A 16,269-nucleotide genomic window follows, 5' to 3' on the forward strand; every position below is an offset into this window, starting at 1 on the left:
GACTGGACACGAAGGTGAACCCGTGAACCTTGAACCTTGAACAAAGTGTTCAATGTTCAACTTCAACTTCAATGATGAGCAAAAGTATCCTTGGGACAATTGACCTTCCTGACTCAACCAAGAAAACCGATGAACCTATGAACCTTGAACCTTGAACAAAGTGTTCAAGGTTCAAGTTCAGAGATTTGTTCGACCGAGAGACTTGAAAACAAGGAATGCCGAACTAGTTAATGTTCACAATGGGACTACGATAGGAGACCCTCCTACAGCAGCTTAAAAATGCCATGATCATGTACGAGAAATAAATGTGGACCATTCATGGGTAACAAATTGAAAGGAGCATTATAATTTTGTTTTCAATATGACATGCTTTTTATAGAGCGGAACTGGTGTGAAATTGAATAAGCAAACCTGAATTAGAATCCTCAGAAGAAGAAGTGTTTAACAAAATCTGTGAGAAAGGACTACATTATTTTTGTGAAACTATAAAAGGGATTCAGAGCTAATCTTGTCAATGATATCAGAGCTAATACTAAGGTTCATTACAGAAATTGAAGAAAGGGATACTGAAATTGCAGGATGGTATAATAGATATCAAAAGTTTAAGAATCTACTAACATTTCAGGAATATCCAAGTCTGGCGAGAAATATTATACCCATGAATGAGGAGATTATTGCACCTAGAAGTGGAGAACAGATAAGCCTTAATAGCAAACACAAGGTTGAAGTTAATGCTTTCACAGAATTTGCCAAACCATCATTGATTGACCAGCTATGTGGAGGTATAAATTGTACTGATGTTCCTTTGTGTGAACAAAACTCTGCATCTTATTAGTAAGAAATCAGTTTGTAATTTGGATAGTGATGATGTTCATACATATGAAAGCAATACAGAGGTGTGATCATGTAGTGAGATTGACTTCCCTTGTTTCACATACATGATTACATTGGAGGAATACTTAGAGAGCTGATTGTAGATACTAAGAGATTTCCTGAATCCTAACAAGAAGGTCTTACAATTTGATAATGCTTAGATTGTCATGGATGCTTCACCATGGACTTGGTCGGGTTCAACAAAAATAACAGCTAAGGAGGTGCTGGTATGGATCAATACAGTGATAACTAAAGCAGCTAGGAGAACATGTGACTTTCAGCTGGACACACCCATAGACCAGCACTTATGAAGAAGAGACCTACCTGGGAAGAAGGTGCAATAAAGGACAACGGAGACATTTAAAAAACACATAAAGATGATTCTAATTTTTTGAGTTCGACCAACAGTCTTTTATCACCACATGAGCATTGCATTGAGGACAGCCAAGAGCGGATTGATAAGTATGACATAAAAGTTGGAGATTATATTGCTCAATCTAATTTTGTATCAGCAGTTGAAGAAGAGCATGAGGTAAATGATTCTACTCACGGTTTTCCTTTGATTAAGCATGACATTTTCTAACCTCAAAATGAAAAGTTGTTGTGAAAAGATACGTTCTTGAATGGCATGATTATGAAGACAAACCAGAACACTTGTTGCAAGATGTCAGACCTCAACAGTTGCATCGCTTGGAAGGTCAATTGAGAATAAACGAAGAAATGATTATTGTAACTATAACTTTAATCGATGATGTGCATAAGATGATGGCAGATTATTTTTGGAGGCTCAAGGAAAACACGTAGGCCTTGAAGGATAACTAGTTCTTGCAGACTTACAGGTACTCGAAGAAGCTTTGTTTTGATGAAATCAAATTACCTGCACCTAAACTCAGATAGCGATCATCTCCTCTGCTTAATGAGATACATTTCGATGGATTGAGAAAAAAAAATGATGAAGCTAATAAGCTTACCTATGAGCTTAGAGCTACTATGGATGCATTGGAGAGTACTCAAATGGCCCTTAAAGAATAAGGAAATTGAGTAGATGAGCTTTGTGTGGAGTTGAGCTTGACAGATTCCTCATCATCCAAGCCAGAAATTCAGTCATCTGCAGCAGCCACATCCAAAGAGCATAAACTCAATATGAAGATTGTGAGGACCAGAAACATAGATGAAGAAGTTATGGGACCTCAATGCGAGGTTTTTAGAACTGAAGATGAAGATATAACTTGCAACCATGGGACAGAAGTTAAGACAGGAGGTACATTTCATTTCCAGTTGGAAACGTTCCTTGAGCCAGCATTTGTTGATGATCACACTCGTGAAAAGAGAGGTGATTAAGATCCATGAAGACATCATAAAAAGGCACGAGGAAAGAACTGATTTTCTAATTTAGAACAGCAATCCCCAGTCTTCCCATTTTCATGAGTTGACAACCTGTATACATGAAGATGTTAATATGATAGGGACTTCCAAGCTTGGCACTCAACTTTTGCGTGTTCAACACAAGAAATGTATTGAGGGTACAAGCCACTTAGGTTCTGATTCTGATTAATTATGGCATACCCTGGAGAATGTTAATAAGACACAAGGCATATGTGACAAATGGGTCCAGAGAACTAGGGAGACAAAGTTGCTCGCTGGCAAAGCAAAGCAACATCTACAAGGAATCTAGGAATGCTGCAATCATATATCTCAAGCAAGACAACGAAGAAAAGACCATCTTCGTTCACTATTTCTTCTAAAGGAAGACATGGAGATGGAGTATACAAGAGATAAGCCTCTTGAGATAAGGAAGAAAGAAGAACATGTAGTTGCATGTGAAGAAGAGATGAGGTACGATTCAAAAGCTTCTATTTTGATATCTGCTTTGCACCATGAGGTTCATGAATTTCCTTTTTAGAGAACCCATTGAAGGCTCAAGTCATAGAATTGGATCAGGAAGTTGAGCATACATTTTGCAGACCAAGCAACAATGAGAGGCAGGTATGTGTAAATAGAGACATGGGTGGTTCAGACTCGGTCGAACACTTAGCCGTCGATGGACTTGTGACACATGATATGGGGATTCTTGTCTTTGATTGGTATGCACTTGGAGAAGTGGAGTCTTAGCTGGTCTATAAACCAAGGTATGTAAAAGTTGCTGCAGAAAAAATTGGTTTTGAGTGGCAAAAGTTTGAGTTTCAGCCGGGATGTGATCCATGGTATGTACATGAGCATAATGGCAGAAATACTCCAATCGTAACTCAGGAGTTTCTGCTACAAACATTGTTGAGCAATGACAGTTCACAGCTCCCTGAGATAGTTTTGTCTCTTTATATTTGTCGAATATGACAGCAGGATGATATGGGGTCCATTAATCATCTTGATTGTGGGAATGCTTTAGAATTAACAAAGTTGCAGGTGTCACACCAGTTGGTTCCATTGGTGGAGCAGTAGAGTGATACGGTGTTTTTCATATGGCTAGTCTCAGATCCTGGTGGTGCAGCAAAGAATTTCTCAAGGACAAGCAATTTTCTTCAGCTGGGAGCACTGTGATGTCCCAAATTTTTAAGGTGGCAATCAATTAAAAAATAATTATTATTAAGTTGACAAAAAGCATATGAAATGTTCAAATGATGACTTAACCTTAATTAATTTTGTTAAACAAAATAATAATATTTAAATATTCTAAAATCTACTTTATTTAATATTAAAATAAGTTCTGCAAATATGATTAATAATAAAGTCGGCCAAGTCAGCATAATATTCCAAATGCTTCTTGGAGTTTTTATAAGGAGGTTGAGTGGAGGGAGTAAGGCATGCTATGGATTTGATAAACATATAATGACTTCTGGGAATGAAACCTTCAGGAGTTTGACAGTAGAGTTGGACTACAACCTAGCTCTTTCAAAAAAAGATGATTCATGACAGAATTTACATCTAAGCCAAACTTGTGAGGTCTCTGATAGGGAAAAATTTATAGTAATAAGGGATTCACAGATATTGAGGTTCCATATTATCTTGTTATTCCATGTTATCAGCTATCACAGATAAAAGGACCTTTTATATTATTGGTGTGGCGCTTATCTGTCTGCTTGGTCAAAATACAATCCTGATCTTAGTCTGCCATTCTTCGGTCCCTAAAACATCCAACATCAGTATTCTGCAACAGGCAGATTGCAAGGAGTGTGATAATTGAAATTCTGAATTTCAATACCAATTTGTGGTCCTTAATTAATTAGCTAAATCAGATGGGAATCGTATTTAGTTGCTGGACCAATCCTTTTGTTGTAAACATTGATATAAAGGCTTGTGGTCAGTGCATGAAGTCTGAAAACCTAAAGGCTGATCAATCTATAAGGTATTGTGTTCGTCAAGCACCCAGAATTGACAGTCTGCTGCTCATAAGGTCAGACGGTTGCAGATTTATCTCTATTTTTGGCTCTGTGAAAGTGAAACCATACTGCAGTCAGCTGTTAAAATAAATAAACTGTTGCTTCAAAAAAATTATATATAGCTATTTTATTATTTATAATCTGCTGTCAAGTGAAATAAAAATTATATCTTTGTTTTCAATATGCCAAGCTTCTTATAGAATGAACCAAGTGCAAAATGGAATAAACGCACCTGCATTAGAACTCTTCTCAGAAGTATGCAAAGTGTCTTACAAAGTGTGGATGAAGAGGAAAACATGATTTTGACGAAACTATAGTAGGGTTCTTACATAGAATATCCATCCCCATAGCTGAGCATCTTCACTCTGTAGTCAAATAGACCCTCCACAAAAGCTGTCCCAATACATGTTCCTAAGAATATCAGTAAGCCCAATTGGGTTCTTTCGTTGACCAAGGTCCAAAAACATTGATCTAAAAAATGCTCCCATCCCATTGTTACCTTACAAGATTGAAACTACTATCACCAAATTGCAGATAATCATAACACATGCAAACAACATAGAGAAATTTACCCATTCTCCAAGGTCAACATATATTGTCTAAGTGGAAGGAACCCCCAGGGAAATAATCAGATTTATTGAAACCGTGACCAGCAGGAGAAAAATACAAGGTATTCCCAGATCATCTCTATCATGGTAAGAATTTTTTCTATTAGAAGCTTTTTGCTTGCATAGATTTAAGCTACAGAATAAACTACTATAGCCTTGGAGAATATAAAAAGGAAAACAAAATGCGAATGACAGAAGACTCTCAGATAGTTTGTGGAAACCTGATCGAGCAAAATGACCTTTAATAAACCCAATAGATTTGGCTACTCATTGAAACCAGGGAGATAACTTTTGCACCTTAAACTGATTGACAAAAACATTGGAAAGAAAGATTACAGATACTAGGCAAATGAATACTGCTGCAACTGTCAGAAAGGCAGTACAATTGAACCAAAGAAGTTTTATGGTTTCCCTCAAGATCTCCAGTGGTTTTAGAGTGTTGAATTGTTCTATCAAAATGACCAAGTTACTGGGCAGTCTAGGGAGCACATCCTCCTCCCTCTCCGTTGCATTGTCTTCAATGAGGTCGTGTATCCATATTTCCTCCCTTGTATCTCTTGGAGAGCTTGATCAATGTAAAGAACCATCAATTAATTCAGTAGTTTCATCACACTAGACCATCGCCGGCACCTCATAGCTGCTTCCCCTGCAATAATGTAGAAGTCCTTTGCTAATGGACAATCTTTATCACAGTGTCCATGTTGAAGCCAGTTGGGCTTTATGTAGATCTACAATATCCTTCCTGAATCAAATATGGATTATTGACAGATCTCAATTGTTGAAACTATACCAAATCACCAATGATGCCTCTACTATGTGATGTTTGTTGGTCAAGCTAACAAAATCACCTCAGAAATGATGTTAATCATCCAAGCCAAAATGCTAGATTCATGAAAACTAGACAGTAATATACATGTATTAGAAAGTAAGAAAGAAAGACTCCTCTCCATCTCAAAGATTGCAGAAGTGCAAAGTTAACGATAAAATTAATAAAAGCTCCCACTAACATGCCTGTGTGACCAACAAAAAATGGCTTCCGTGCCAACCTTAAAAGCCCAAAACTCCTATAAAATAGTCCCATACAAACAAAATCAAGTTTTTTACAAAATTGCTTCTTAGAGAAATGTGGGAACCAAATTGGCATCAAAATGCTGGATGTCTACAGATGGCAACATTAATTAGTTGCATACAATAATTTAGGTAAATCAAATTTGATTCAAAATACAAATAGTGGTACAGACAGTTGCATTTCAGAATTTAGAAACAGAACAAGAAAATAAGCGTGTCTAGAAAATATATATTGCAAGGAATAGCTCCCCACTCTCAACAGTGAGAATAATGGAGTCAAAAAATAATGAGAGCACTTATTCATTTTTTGACAGGGATGTGTGTTTCAGAAAACAATGTAGCCCTGAATGAAGCCAAAAAATAGTGTAAGGAAGGATATTGGGATGTTGGCAACTAAACAGAGCACATGAACTGCAGTAGAACTAACAACTTCTCCAATCTTGATTTACATCAGTGGACAGAATGAAATTTACGTTAATGGAATATGAAACCTGATATAATAGCCCTATAGCTGCATCTGAGTCATTCCATTGAGGAAACAATACCAGAACTCCCCTGCATCAAAAGTGGCTGCCTACATTTTCAGGTAGGCACAGGGTATAGGAGGTTTGGTCCTCTCCCTGTAGACTAGTTGACCAACTATCTTCCAAAGAGTGACTTTTATGGAGAACTTTCATTTTCATTATTTTGTTCTCTCTGTTCAGAAAAACTTGTATTAAGTTCCACGGGAGAAGTACTATCAAAACCTTCCGAAGTAGACACTTTGCATGTGAAATAGAAGATGCAACTCATCATGGCATCAATAAGAATCACAAATGAATGCATTATGACTAACAGAGGACCCTCCCAAATTCTCGAAGATCCATCACCATAGCTGAGCGTCTTCACTCTGTGGTCAAAAAGGCCCTCCACAAAAGCTGTCGCAATACATGTCCCTAAGAATATCCATAGGCCCACTTGGGTTCTTTTTTTGATCAAAAACATTGATCTAGAAAATGCTCTCACGCCATAGTAATCTTCCAAGATTGAAACTACTGTCGCCAAATTGCAGATAATCATAGCATGTGCAAACAACAAAGAGAAAATTACCCCTTCTCCGAGAACAACATATGTTGCCCAAGCAGAAGGAACCCCCAGGAAAATAATCGCATTTACTGAAACCACGACGAGCAGGAGAGAAATAACTATGCACCCAAGAATAGTAACACAGTTCCACAGATATGTTAGAACAAGGTGTTTCCAGATCTTCCTTAGCATGGTAAGAAATTTTTCTACTAAAAGCTTTTTGCTTGCATAGGTTAAAGCTACAGAATAAACCACTATAGCCTTGGAGAATAGTAAGAGGGTAATATAAAAGGGGAAACAAAATGCGAATGATAAAACACTCTCAGATAGTTTATGGAAACCTGATCTAGCAAAATGACCTTTAGGAAGTCCAATGGATTCGGCTACTAATTGAAACCAAAGAGCTAACTTTTCCACCTTAAAATGATTGACAAATACATTGGAAAGAAAGATTGCAGATACCGGACAAATAAATACTGCTGCAACTGTCAGAAACGCAGTGGAATTGAACCGAAGAATTCTTACAGTTTCCCTTAAGATCTCCAATGCTGTTAGTGAGTCGAATTGCTCCATCGGAATGTTCAACTTACTGGGTAATCTGCGAAGCACATTCTCCTCCATCTCCACTGCATTGTCGCCAATGGGGTTTTGTATCCATATTTCCTCCCTTGTTTCTCTTGAAGAGCTTGATCTATGTAAAGAAACATCTATTAATTCAATAGTTTCATCAGGGTGCACCATGGCTAACAACTCTTTCCTGCTTTCCCTGCAGTAGTTTTAGCAGCCTTTTACTTAATGGGCATTCTTTATCACAATGTCCATGTTGAACCCAGCTGGGACTTATGGTAGATCTATATATCCTTCCTGAATCCAGTTGTCTTTTTTGTTACATCTACAACAGCTTTCTTGAACCAAGCTTGGATTTTTGACAAATTTCAATTATACCAAATTCCTCTACTCTGTGCTGTTATTTGCTTTTCTAGGAAATGTGCCCGTGACAGTACCTAGTCCTTATGAAAATCTTCTAGGTGTTTGGAGACGGTAAATCTTGAAGATGGGGTCGGAGAAATAATATAGTACCTCGGCTTGGGAGATTACTGACATCCTGATTTGATCTCCATATGTATTGATTGTCAATACTGCCAGAAACTCCCCGTTTCAGAAAAAATAAGCAGATAAGTCGCTTGAATGACAATGCAATGCTTAGAATTTTTTTTATAGCATCTACTGGTACGCAGGTAACTATATTTTATAGAACTTTACCATGTTGGTGTTTGACAATACCTCTTCCATCTTCAGCGTGCATCTGTGAATTATTCGTAACGTGAGACGAAAAAACACGGGGTATTTGTTTGACCCTTTGCTCCACAGAAGACTGCCAAGTACCAATTTTATTGTTAAGAAAGATTTGGTTTAAAGATGGTTTATGCTAAAAATGGGAGTTACACAAGAGTCACATTATTTTTTGCTTTTTTTAAAGAAATTACTAATTTAAATGAGAACGTACAACTAAACTAAAATCAATGAGAGTAATTATCACTCCCTCAAAGTCATATGGGAGAAGACAAGAAATCATAAGAACAAGGGTGAAGCCTTAAAATATAAACATCATAAAGATAAATGGGTGTAGTCGATAAAGGAAATACTCTCAAGCAACAAAAGTTGTAGTCAAGGAGGTGGAGGGTCTAGACCATCCTTCTTTCTATATCATGGCTCATGATCTAGTTCAAGGTCTAGCAATGTCCAACCATCTACATTATCCTCTCTAACCTCCTTATCTTCTCGTTGTAGGGAGATGGCCATAGCTAACCTAGGGTAGCCTTTAGAAGACGAGGTGATAGGGAGACATCCACACGGAATTCCTTTAAACTCCTCACAAGGCCACTCTTAAACCTTCTAGGGTTTGCTCTCTCTTCAACTCCATACCCCTTGGGAAACCCAATCCACTTTCTCCTTACTCTAGAGTCTCTCTGTTGATTCAAAGTTGTACTTGCTTTCTTGAACTCACTAAAGTAAGTCCACTCAACTGCTTTGACCACTCACCATCATCTTGCAAGAGTATTTGGCTTCTAGTCCCACTATTCTAATCACCGTTGATCTCAATTTGCATGATCTTGACATACTTCTCTTACCGATCTCCAAATTTCCTAGTTTTAGGAATTTTAGGCCTATTAGACCTAATTAGGTCTCTTAATTGAGTCTTTGTCTAATAACTCCAAAATTTCCCAAATGAGACCATAGACCAATCACCAATGTTGATGTACCCTTTTTGGAGAACTTAAGTCCCCACCCTATTTGTACAGTACCATACCCAATTAGAACCAAAATCAAAAGGAAATGAGTTAGGTTCAATCTTCCAATGGAAAATATTCCCAAATGAATTCAATTAAGTTTGATATCACACTCAAGGTCTCTCTAGACTCCATACAACTCATCTATGCTCATAGATTGCATATATCAATCCACTCCTGCAAGAATGATCAAATAGTGATCCTTCACTCCTAGTTGGGCTACCACTATGCTCACCAAGGGCATCAGAGAGAAAATAGAAAACTATATTTTCTAGACCTATACAAAAGGTAGCATTATGTACATTGGCTCTACTTTCAATCCTTCCAAGGCCATTTAAGTCCCACGGTTAAATTTCAGTTAGAGTAATTTGTTCAACACAACCCTAAACCTAGTAGTGAACACTCTAGTATGCTTCAAATTTTATTTAACCAAGTAAGAGTATTCACAATGTCACAATAAAGCTTCAAATGAAAGAAAATGACTAATTCTAATTGTACATGATGAAAAGAAGGCAATGTCAATCCTTGGAAGTGGATTTGCTCGAGCAAAGTCTTGACTGTGATAAAATGTTTATAAATTTGTCTTCTATTCAAGTTGCTTAATCAACAAAATGCCTTCCAACCTAGCAAAATCAATTTGAAATGTCTTAAATCGGCCTACTTCAATTGTCCTAAGTGATTCTTGGTGCCTTTAACTAATTTGGCATGAAGTTGCACATTCTTGCAAAAAGTTGTCATGCAACTGTGCAAAATGTGACAAAATTTTCATTTTTGCGTCTCGTTGTATCAACTAGACTCCAACGTGTTCAGAATGTCCGAGAATCATGTTCAAAGCATGTCTAGCACTATTTTGACCCATTTTAAGCATTTTGAGATCCTTGCACTTATTGGGCCAAATTTGGCCTATATAGGAACTTTTCACTATGTAATGATAACTTTTTGGCCAACTTAGGCAATGACTCACGTACACATTATCAAACCTCCTAAACACACTTATTGGATCCACAAATGATCCTTATTTCACTCATGGCCTGACTAAGGTCATTACAAGCCAAAATTTCAAGTGTTATTGCTCAAACCCTAGGTGCTTATGTACAATGAAGGTCAGCCCCAGATCACCACCCAAAGTTGGCAAACCCAAGTAAGGTGAAGTATGTTGGTGTTTTAACACTACTGAATCAACAAAATGTTCAATACCAAAATGATAACACTCATATAACCTAAGGATTAGCCAATTCTCATCAACAATTACATAAGTAAACCATTTTGGACCCAACTTCAACAAAACCAAGGATGGTTTCCTACTCTTTAGGCTCTACAAAACCAAGGTGGGTGTACCTAGGGGATAATTCACCAAGATATTGCTGCATGAGACTTAATTTAGTTTCATTTTGATTTTCATCCTCTATCACTGTCACATGTGCAATTTATCCATTTGTTGATATTCTCTAATTCATATATATCCCTCCTAAGCAGATTTGGTCCTAATTCTCCTTAACTTTACAATTACTTCTGGGAATAGTAGCTACCTAATATCCAGAAGTAAAATATAAATGAGTGCTAACCAACATGATAAATTTAAACAAAATGGAACAAGAATGATTTTAAATTTGAAATGTTTGGACATGTAGCAGCTGAAATTACTCTTAACACCTATGATTTATATGACCAGTGCTTTATCCATAGGGGCAAAGAGTCAACTATTAGCAGGAGATCTTGTTCAATTAACTTGTAATTGAATTTATCAACTGTAATCACCTATTTCCATTCTTATGAGATATCATTTTCATAAACTCATGAATTCTACCGATCTAGTGAAGCATTTACATAATCCCTTGAATTAAAAGCAACAATAAACTAATATACAACCCATCCAGACTGCATTCGACCAAATGAACCTTATTCAAATGATCTCAAAATTAATAAACTCGTCAAATGGAGACATAAAATAGTGACACATATCTAGTGTAAATACCCTTTTGTATTATCCGTTTGCTGACTAATACAAGAACCAATAGAGACTCAATGAAGAACCCATGAATTCATGCTAGTACTGTCATTTCTATTTGTTATCATAAAAGTAAATTACTAAAAGTAAACTCGAGAATAGCTACACATGACGAGATTGACTGTACTATTTCTTGACAATCCCAAAAAATACATCAGAATTCGGACCATCACATTGCCTTGAAAACTCATTTATATAGGCATGAGTTGCAACAAGCAAAGGGCAAATGTGATTGACAGGTGTCCTTCCAAACTAGAAACAAATACAACTAACAAAAGACAAAACAATGTGTAGCAAAATGCTAAGAGCATCAAAATGTTCATTGGTAGGCCCACTTATGTTATATTGTTACAAAATATCAACTCCTTGGTTTGCCACCACTACTCTGGAACTTCAGATAATGTAGCTACTAAACTAGCCAATGACGAGTCATCCTGTGGTGCTTCTAAATCAATTTTTACCCTTGGATTTTCATTGTTTTCATCTTGGACAGACAATATTACTTCTACCCTCGATTGTTCCTCTGTCACGTCCACATCTTGGGCTTCTGCACCTACAACTGGAGCTAACTGGTGACCTTCACCTTCTTCATTTCTTAGATTTGGTGCTGATGTGTCAATAATCTACATCTCATCTTCATCTGTTCCAACTTCCTCAAATTGCTCATCAAAAGCAATATTCACCGTCCATGTGTCAAACACTATATCATCTGGCCAGTTGAATTGCAAAATATCATTCTTTCTTTTGAGCACATACTCAGCCTCATTATCAATAGTAACAAAATCTTGTTTCAAAGAATCAAAGAGTAACTGAACCTTTACCAACTCTTAAGTTGAAGTGGCCCACCAAGCATGTCCTTTTTCATTTATGATTTTGTTCATCCTTAAACAGAACAAATCACCTAATTGTTTGGTCCACTCATCTGTGCTTTTCACTTTATTCTTTTTGTCTATAGCATGCAAAAACAAATCAAATTTTTGGCGCTTGTACTTACTCAAGTAGCCCACTATTATTCTTTGCAAACAAACCCTCCTATTATCAAAATCTGGCAGGTCAGTGACAATGTCATAAATCCTTTCAATTTGGTCATGGGATAACCTTATGACTAAATAGCACAGAAATGTCACCTCTTTTCTTCTCCTTTTCTTCCCCCACTTATTCACAATAAGTTTTAAAGCCTCGTCTTTCGCTTTCAATTCTTCACAAATGTTTACTACCCTTGCTAATTGATCATAAAACAATGGCCACTCAATTTTGCCTGCAAGGTAGATAAGAGATTTTCTTAATTTATCTTCATATTGTATATTTAGCTCCACATGTAAGGCCCACAACTTGCTTCTTTCTTCGTCAAAATCTTCAATAGTATAATATTTCGGCCTTTGGGGTCTGTCTAGTATTTCTTAAAGGGGGGTTGGATTTGAAAGGTTCCACTGGAGGATGAGGGTATGTTATTCTAGGCCTTGTGGACCTCCCCATTAGCTTGTTCTCAATCTCAATTCTCTCTTTTACCTCCTTATTGTAGGCCTCAAGAATTGTTTCATATTTACTTTGTAGTTCAAACATGGCCTGTTCCTCCTTCTTAGTAGTAGCCAAGACAAATTGGGATGAATTCACATTCCAATGTGTTGCTTGCACATGTGATGTGTCAGCAACTCTCCTTACAATTATGCTTCCCATCAATCCAAACTCACATGGTTGTGATGATGTGGCTCTAGATCCTCTTCTTAATGACCAACTGACCAGTGCAGCTTGATCTTCACTAAATGCAGTGTCTTGGAAGTCTTTTTTACTTTGATCTTGCAAATTCAATTTATTTGAAACAAAATTGAAAACTAAGGCATCAATAATGTCCCAATTTGGTAACAATAAAATATTTGATGCCCTCACCATTTGCCTTCCCTCCTCAGGGCTTATATTATGAAATTCTTTTATCATTTCTTCTTTTATTTGGTTATGGATGGAAGCTTCATCCATTTATGGATGCTCTGTTTTTAACTTTTTGCATCTTTCTTCAAAATTATTCATATTTTCCCTCCATGCAAATTGATGGAAAGCCCTAGACTTTACAAAGCTGTCATCAACCCAAAATTGATGACTTTCTTGTTCTAACATAGGGTCCAATTCCCTACCCTTATAGTCAGCTATTGTTAAATCCAAACTCGGTGGAGGAGGTTCTTAAGGGTTACTCTCATCTAACTCTGCTTGGGTAATAAAAATACCTCCTTGTGATCCTATTTGTTCAATTTTCTCACCAGTGAGTCGTTCTTCTCCAATGCTCAAAGGGGATTAAGTGGGTGAATATTCCTCAACTTGAGGCCTCTTTTCCTTCATTACCTTCTGCCTCTTAGGAGAAGGTTCATCAGGTCTCTCCTCTTGGACTACACTTGTGGATCCCATCATTTGCTTGCCCTTATCTACAGGAGCCCTCTTATTCTAAATTACAGTATAGCCTGCTCTCTTTTGAACAACTATTTGACTAGCTCCTACATTAGGAGTGAAAGCCAACCTCCTCATGACCTCTCTAGCCTTGTCTGGGTATGAATCAATAAAAAAAAAATTCTTCTCATTCGTAGCTTCCATTATTTCAAGGAAGGTATTCGTGAGTTTATTTATTTTATCAGCCTCTGAATTAGCATTATCTAGAGGACTATACTTTTGATCAAAACAATGAATGAATTCTAAAACCCAAGAATAGACTCTCCACTTTTCCTTTTTAGTTTCCTATTCCTGCAATGAGAACTCATTCCTTATAATGTCCTCTGGATAGTATGAGTCATGTTTGACCTGTCTCAAGGTTCGATTATAAAACCCCTCAGTATCACAAAAATGGGGATGGGAAACAACCATTTTGTACTGATCCAAAATTTTATGCAAAAAGAGCCAACCCCTTTTGGTAATCACAAACTGGTGTGCCACAGTACAAGTAGGAAAAATTAACCCCAGTGACCTTTTCAACGGAAACATCTCCTCCACTCCTAATTGCCACAAAACTTCAACCATTCCTACCTTTAAAGGTACTTGGTAGGGCAACACATGAGAGCTCCCCTTAAAACCATAAACTCTAAAAATAGTAGAAAGGAATAATATCTCCCCAATTATGTGAAACTTTCAAATCATGGGGGTTATCCATAGGCCTAATGAGATTCATTAGTGCCTTGGGGATTATGGGATTGTCACTTGATATGAGGCATCTCAACTTAGAAGCAAAATACCTATCAAATCTAACAAAACTAGCATTATCAGCATCCCAAGTCATATCTACACTCCACAACTGGACTAGCAGTGCTTCCCCATCCTCCTCTCTGTTCAACTCCATCTCTTTACCAAAATATGCTACTCCCTTAAATAAGAACATATGCATCAATAGAGAATAATGGCCAAAAGTTTTCTCTAGTTTCCCTTTTGCAATTCAAACCAAACCAGTATGAATTTCTTCAGCCAAATAGGAAGCAAAATAAAAAATAACATCTACACCAAAAGAAGCAATTTGAACCATCATATACATAAAGCCAATGGGCATGAAATCCTGTTTGTCTTCACCAAAAACATGACATAGGGTCCTGTATATTTCTATAGCCCGGGAAGTGAAAAGACTCTTTTTAAAATGTTCCCTAGAGGCTACAATGATTACTGGCAAAGTTCCTATTGTGCCAATATGTGCCCTTAGTGCACCTCCCCTAATCACATCCTTCTTTGCTTTGTATTCATTTTCTAGGTCTGGCAGATTAATTGGCACATGATAATCTGTCAATGGCTCTAGGCAAAAAACCTCTCTAATTTCCTTAGGACTAATTGAGATTAGAGGCATACCATCAGTTCTTCTCACCACCCTAATAGCTTGGTCATAATTCTTTGTGATGGCTTCAAGCAAATCATAATCTATGAAAACACTTGGAACTACTAGTTTTCCCAAATCAAAATTCCAAACATTACCATGCGAGGCAAACAAATTTCTCTCTAAAAACCATTTTTTGAACAAAACAAGACCAGTTTGCAAAGTTGTTGCATCCCTAACCCAGTTCCCTTTGTCATACAGGCCATCAACAATCTCAAGCCTAGGATTTAAGGAAATTAAATTCTTAACTTGTGCAGTTTTGGTGGTGGACTCTACGAGTAATTCTAGCAAATTGTCATAAACATTCCTATCCATATAATTGACTTGCCTAGAAAATGCTTTCTTAGGAGGCATCTTGACTATAATTCACAGGAACTAGAATGTTACAGAAGTTATAATATGAGTACTTACTTGATTTTCCAAACTTGTTCTTCTCTGAACCTCTGCAGTAGCTCATGAATAGATGGGGGATTGTTTCACGTATTTGCTAGGCTTAACACAATATTCTCAGTAGGTTCTTGTGCTCAGAAAACATGAAATCTTTGTTTCCATGAGACTAGAACTGATGAAATCTCCTGTATTATACTCTATTTTCTTCACACACAAAGCTTTCATTCCTCATAAATACACATAATAGAAAAACAAAGTGGCATCACATTTCCTTTTAAAATTGTGTCATTGATCTTTGAAAAATCCTACGATCCAAGGATGAAAATTGGGATGACTCACCTTTATTCTTAACACACTAGCAGTGAAATGCTTCCATCTATACATTTCCTTCGATGCTAGCATTTCAGTCTGGGCCCAATGATGATTGGGGACACGTGTCATCAAGTCGCTACCTCTCTATACATAACTTTTGAGCATCTTGCTATAGTGAAATAGTGATAACCACTCATTCTGCTTTGATCTTGTGGAATACATTTGATACAACTCTTAAGAGAAATATGGTGGGTCCCTCATTCACTACCTTGCTATACATAAAAAGTGCACATCTTTCCATAGCGAGATAGCAAGAATCATTGATCCAAGCTTGATTTGACAATTAGAATCCCTTATATGTTTTATGCATGGGGTATGGGTCCAGGTTATTGATGATGTTGAGCTGGCTTAAGATGTTGGCATATATATATTATTTTAATCC

General features: G+C 37.0%; 1 protein-coding gene and 1 pseudogene across 1 annotated transcript; both read right to left on the reverse strand.

Annotated features, from left to right (window-relative positions):
• Window positions 1–4,468: 4,468 nt before the first annotated feature.
• Window positions 4,469–5,727, reverse strand: LOC149532878 (uncharacterized; annotated as a pseudogene).
• Window positions 5,728–6,053: 326 nt separating this feature from the next.
• On the reverse strand, window positions 6,054–8,385 carry LOC149532879 (uncharacterized). The gene has a single exon (XM_089805460.1). It carries the CDS (start codon window positions 7,730–7,732, stop codon window positions 6,587–6,589), a length of 1,146 nt encoding a protein of 381 aa, XP_089661586.1. The 5' UTR covers window positions 7,733–8,385; the 3' UTR covers window positions 6,054–6,586.
• Window positions 8,386–16,269: the final 7,884 nt, after the last annotated feature.

This window comes from Cupressus sempervirens, chromosome 10, assembly GCF_028749045.1.
Source record: "Cupressus sempervirens isolate cs-2001-9-10 chromosome 10, ASM2874904v1, whole genome shotgun sequence".
Lineage (NCBI taxonomy): Eukaryota > Viridiplantae > Streptophyta > Pinopsida > Cupressales > Cupressaceae > Cupressus > Cupressus sempervirens.

Coding starts and splice junctions, on each gene's coding strand:
- LOC149532879 (XM_089805460.1), bottom strand. CDS start 7,732: ATGGTGCACCCTGATGAAACTATTGAATTAATAGATGTTTCTTTACAT.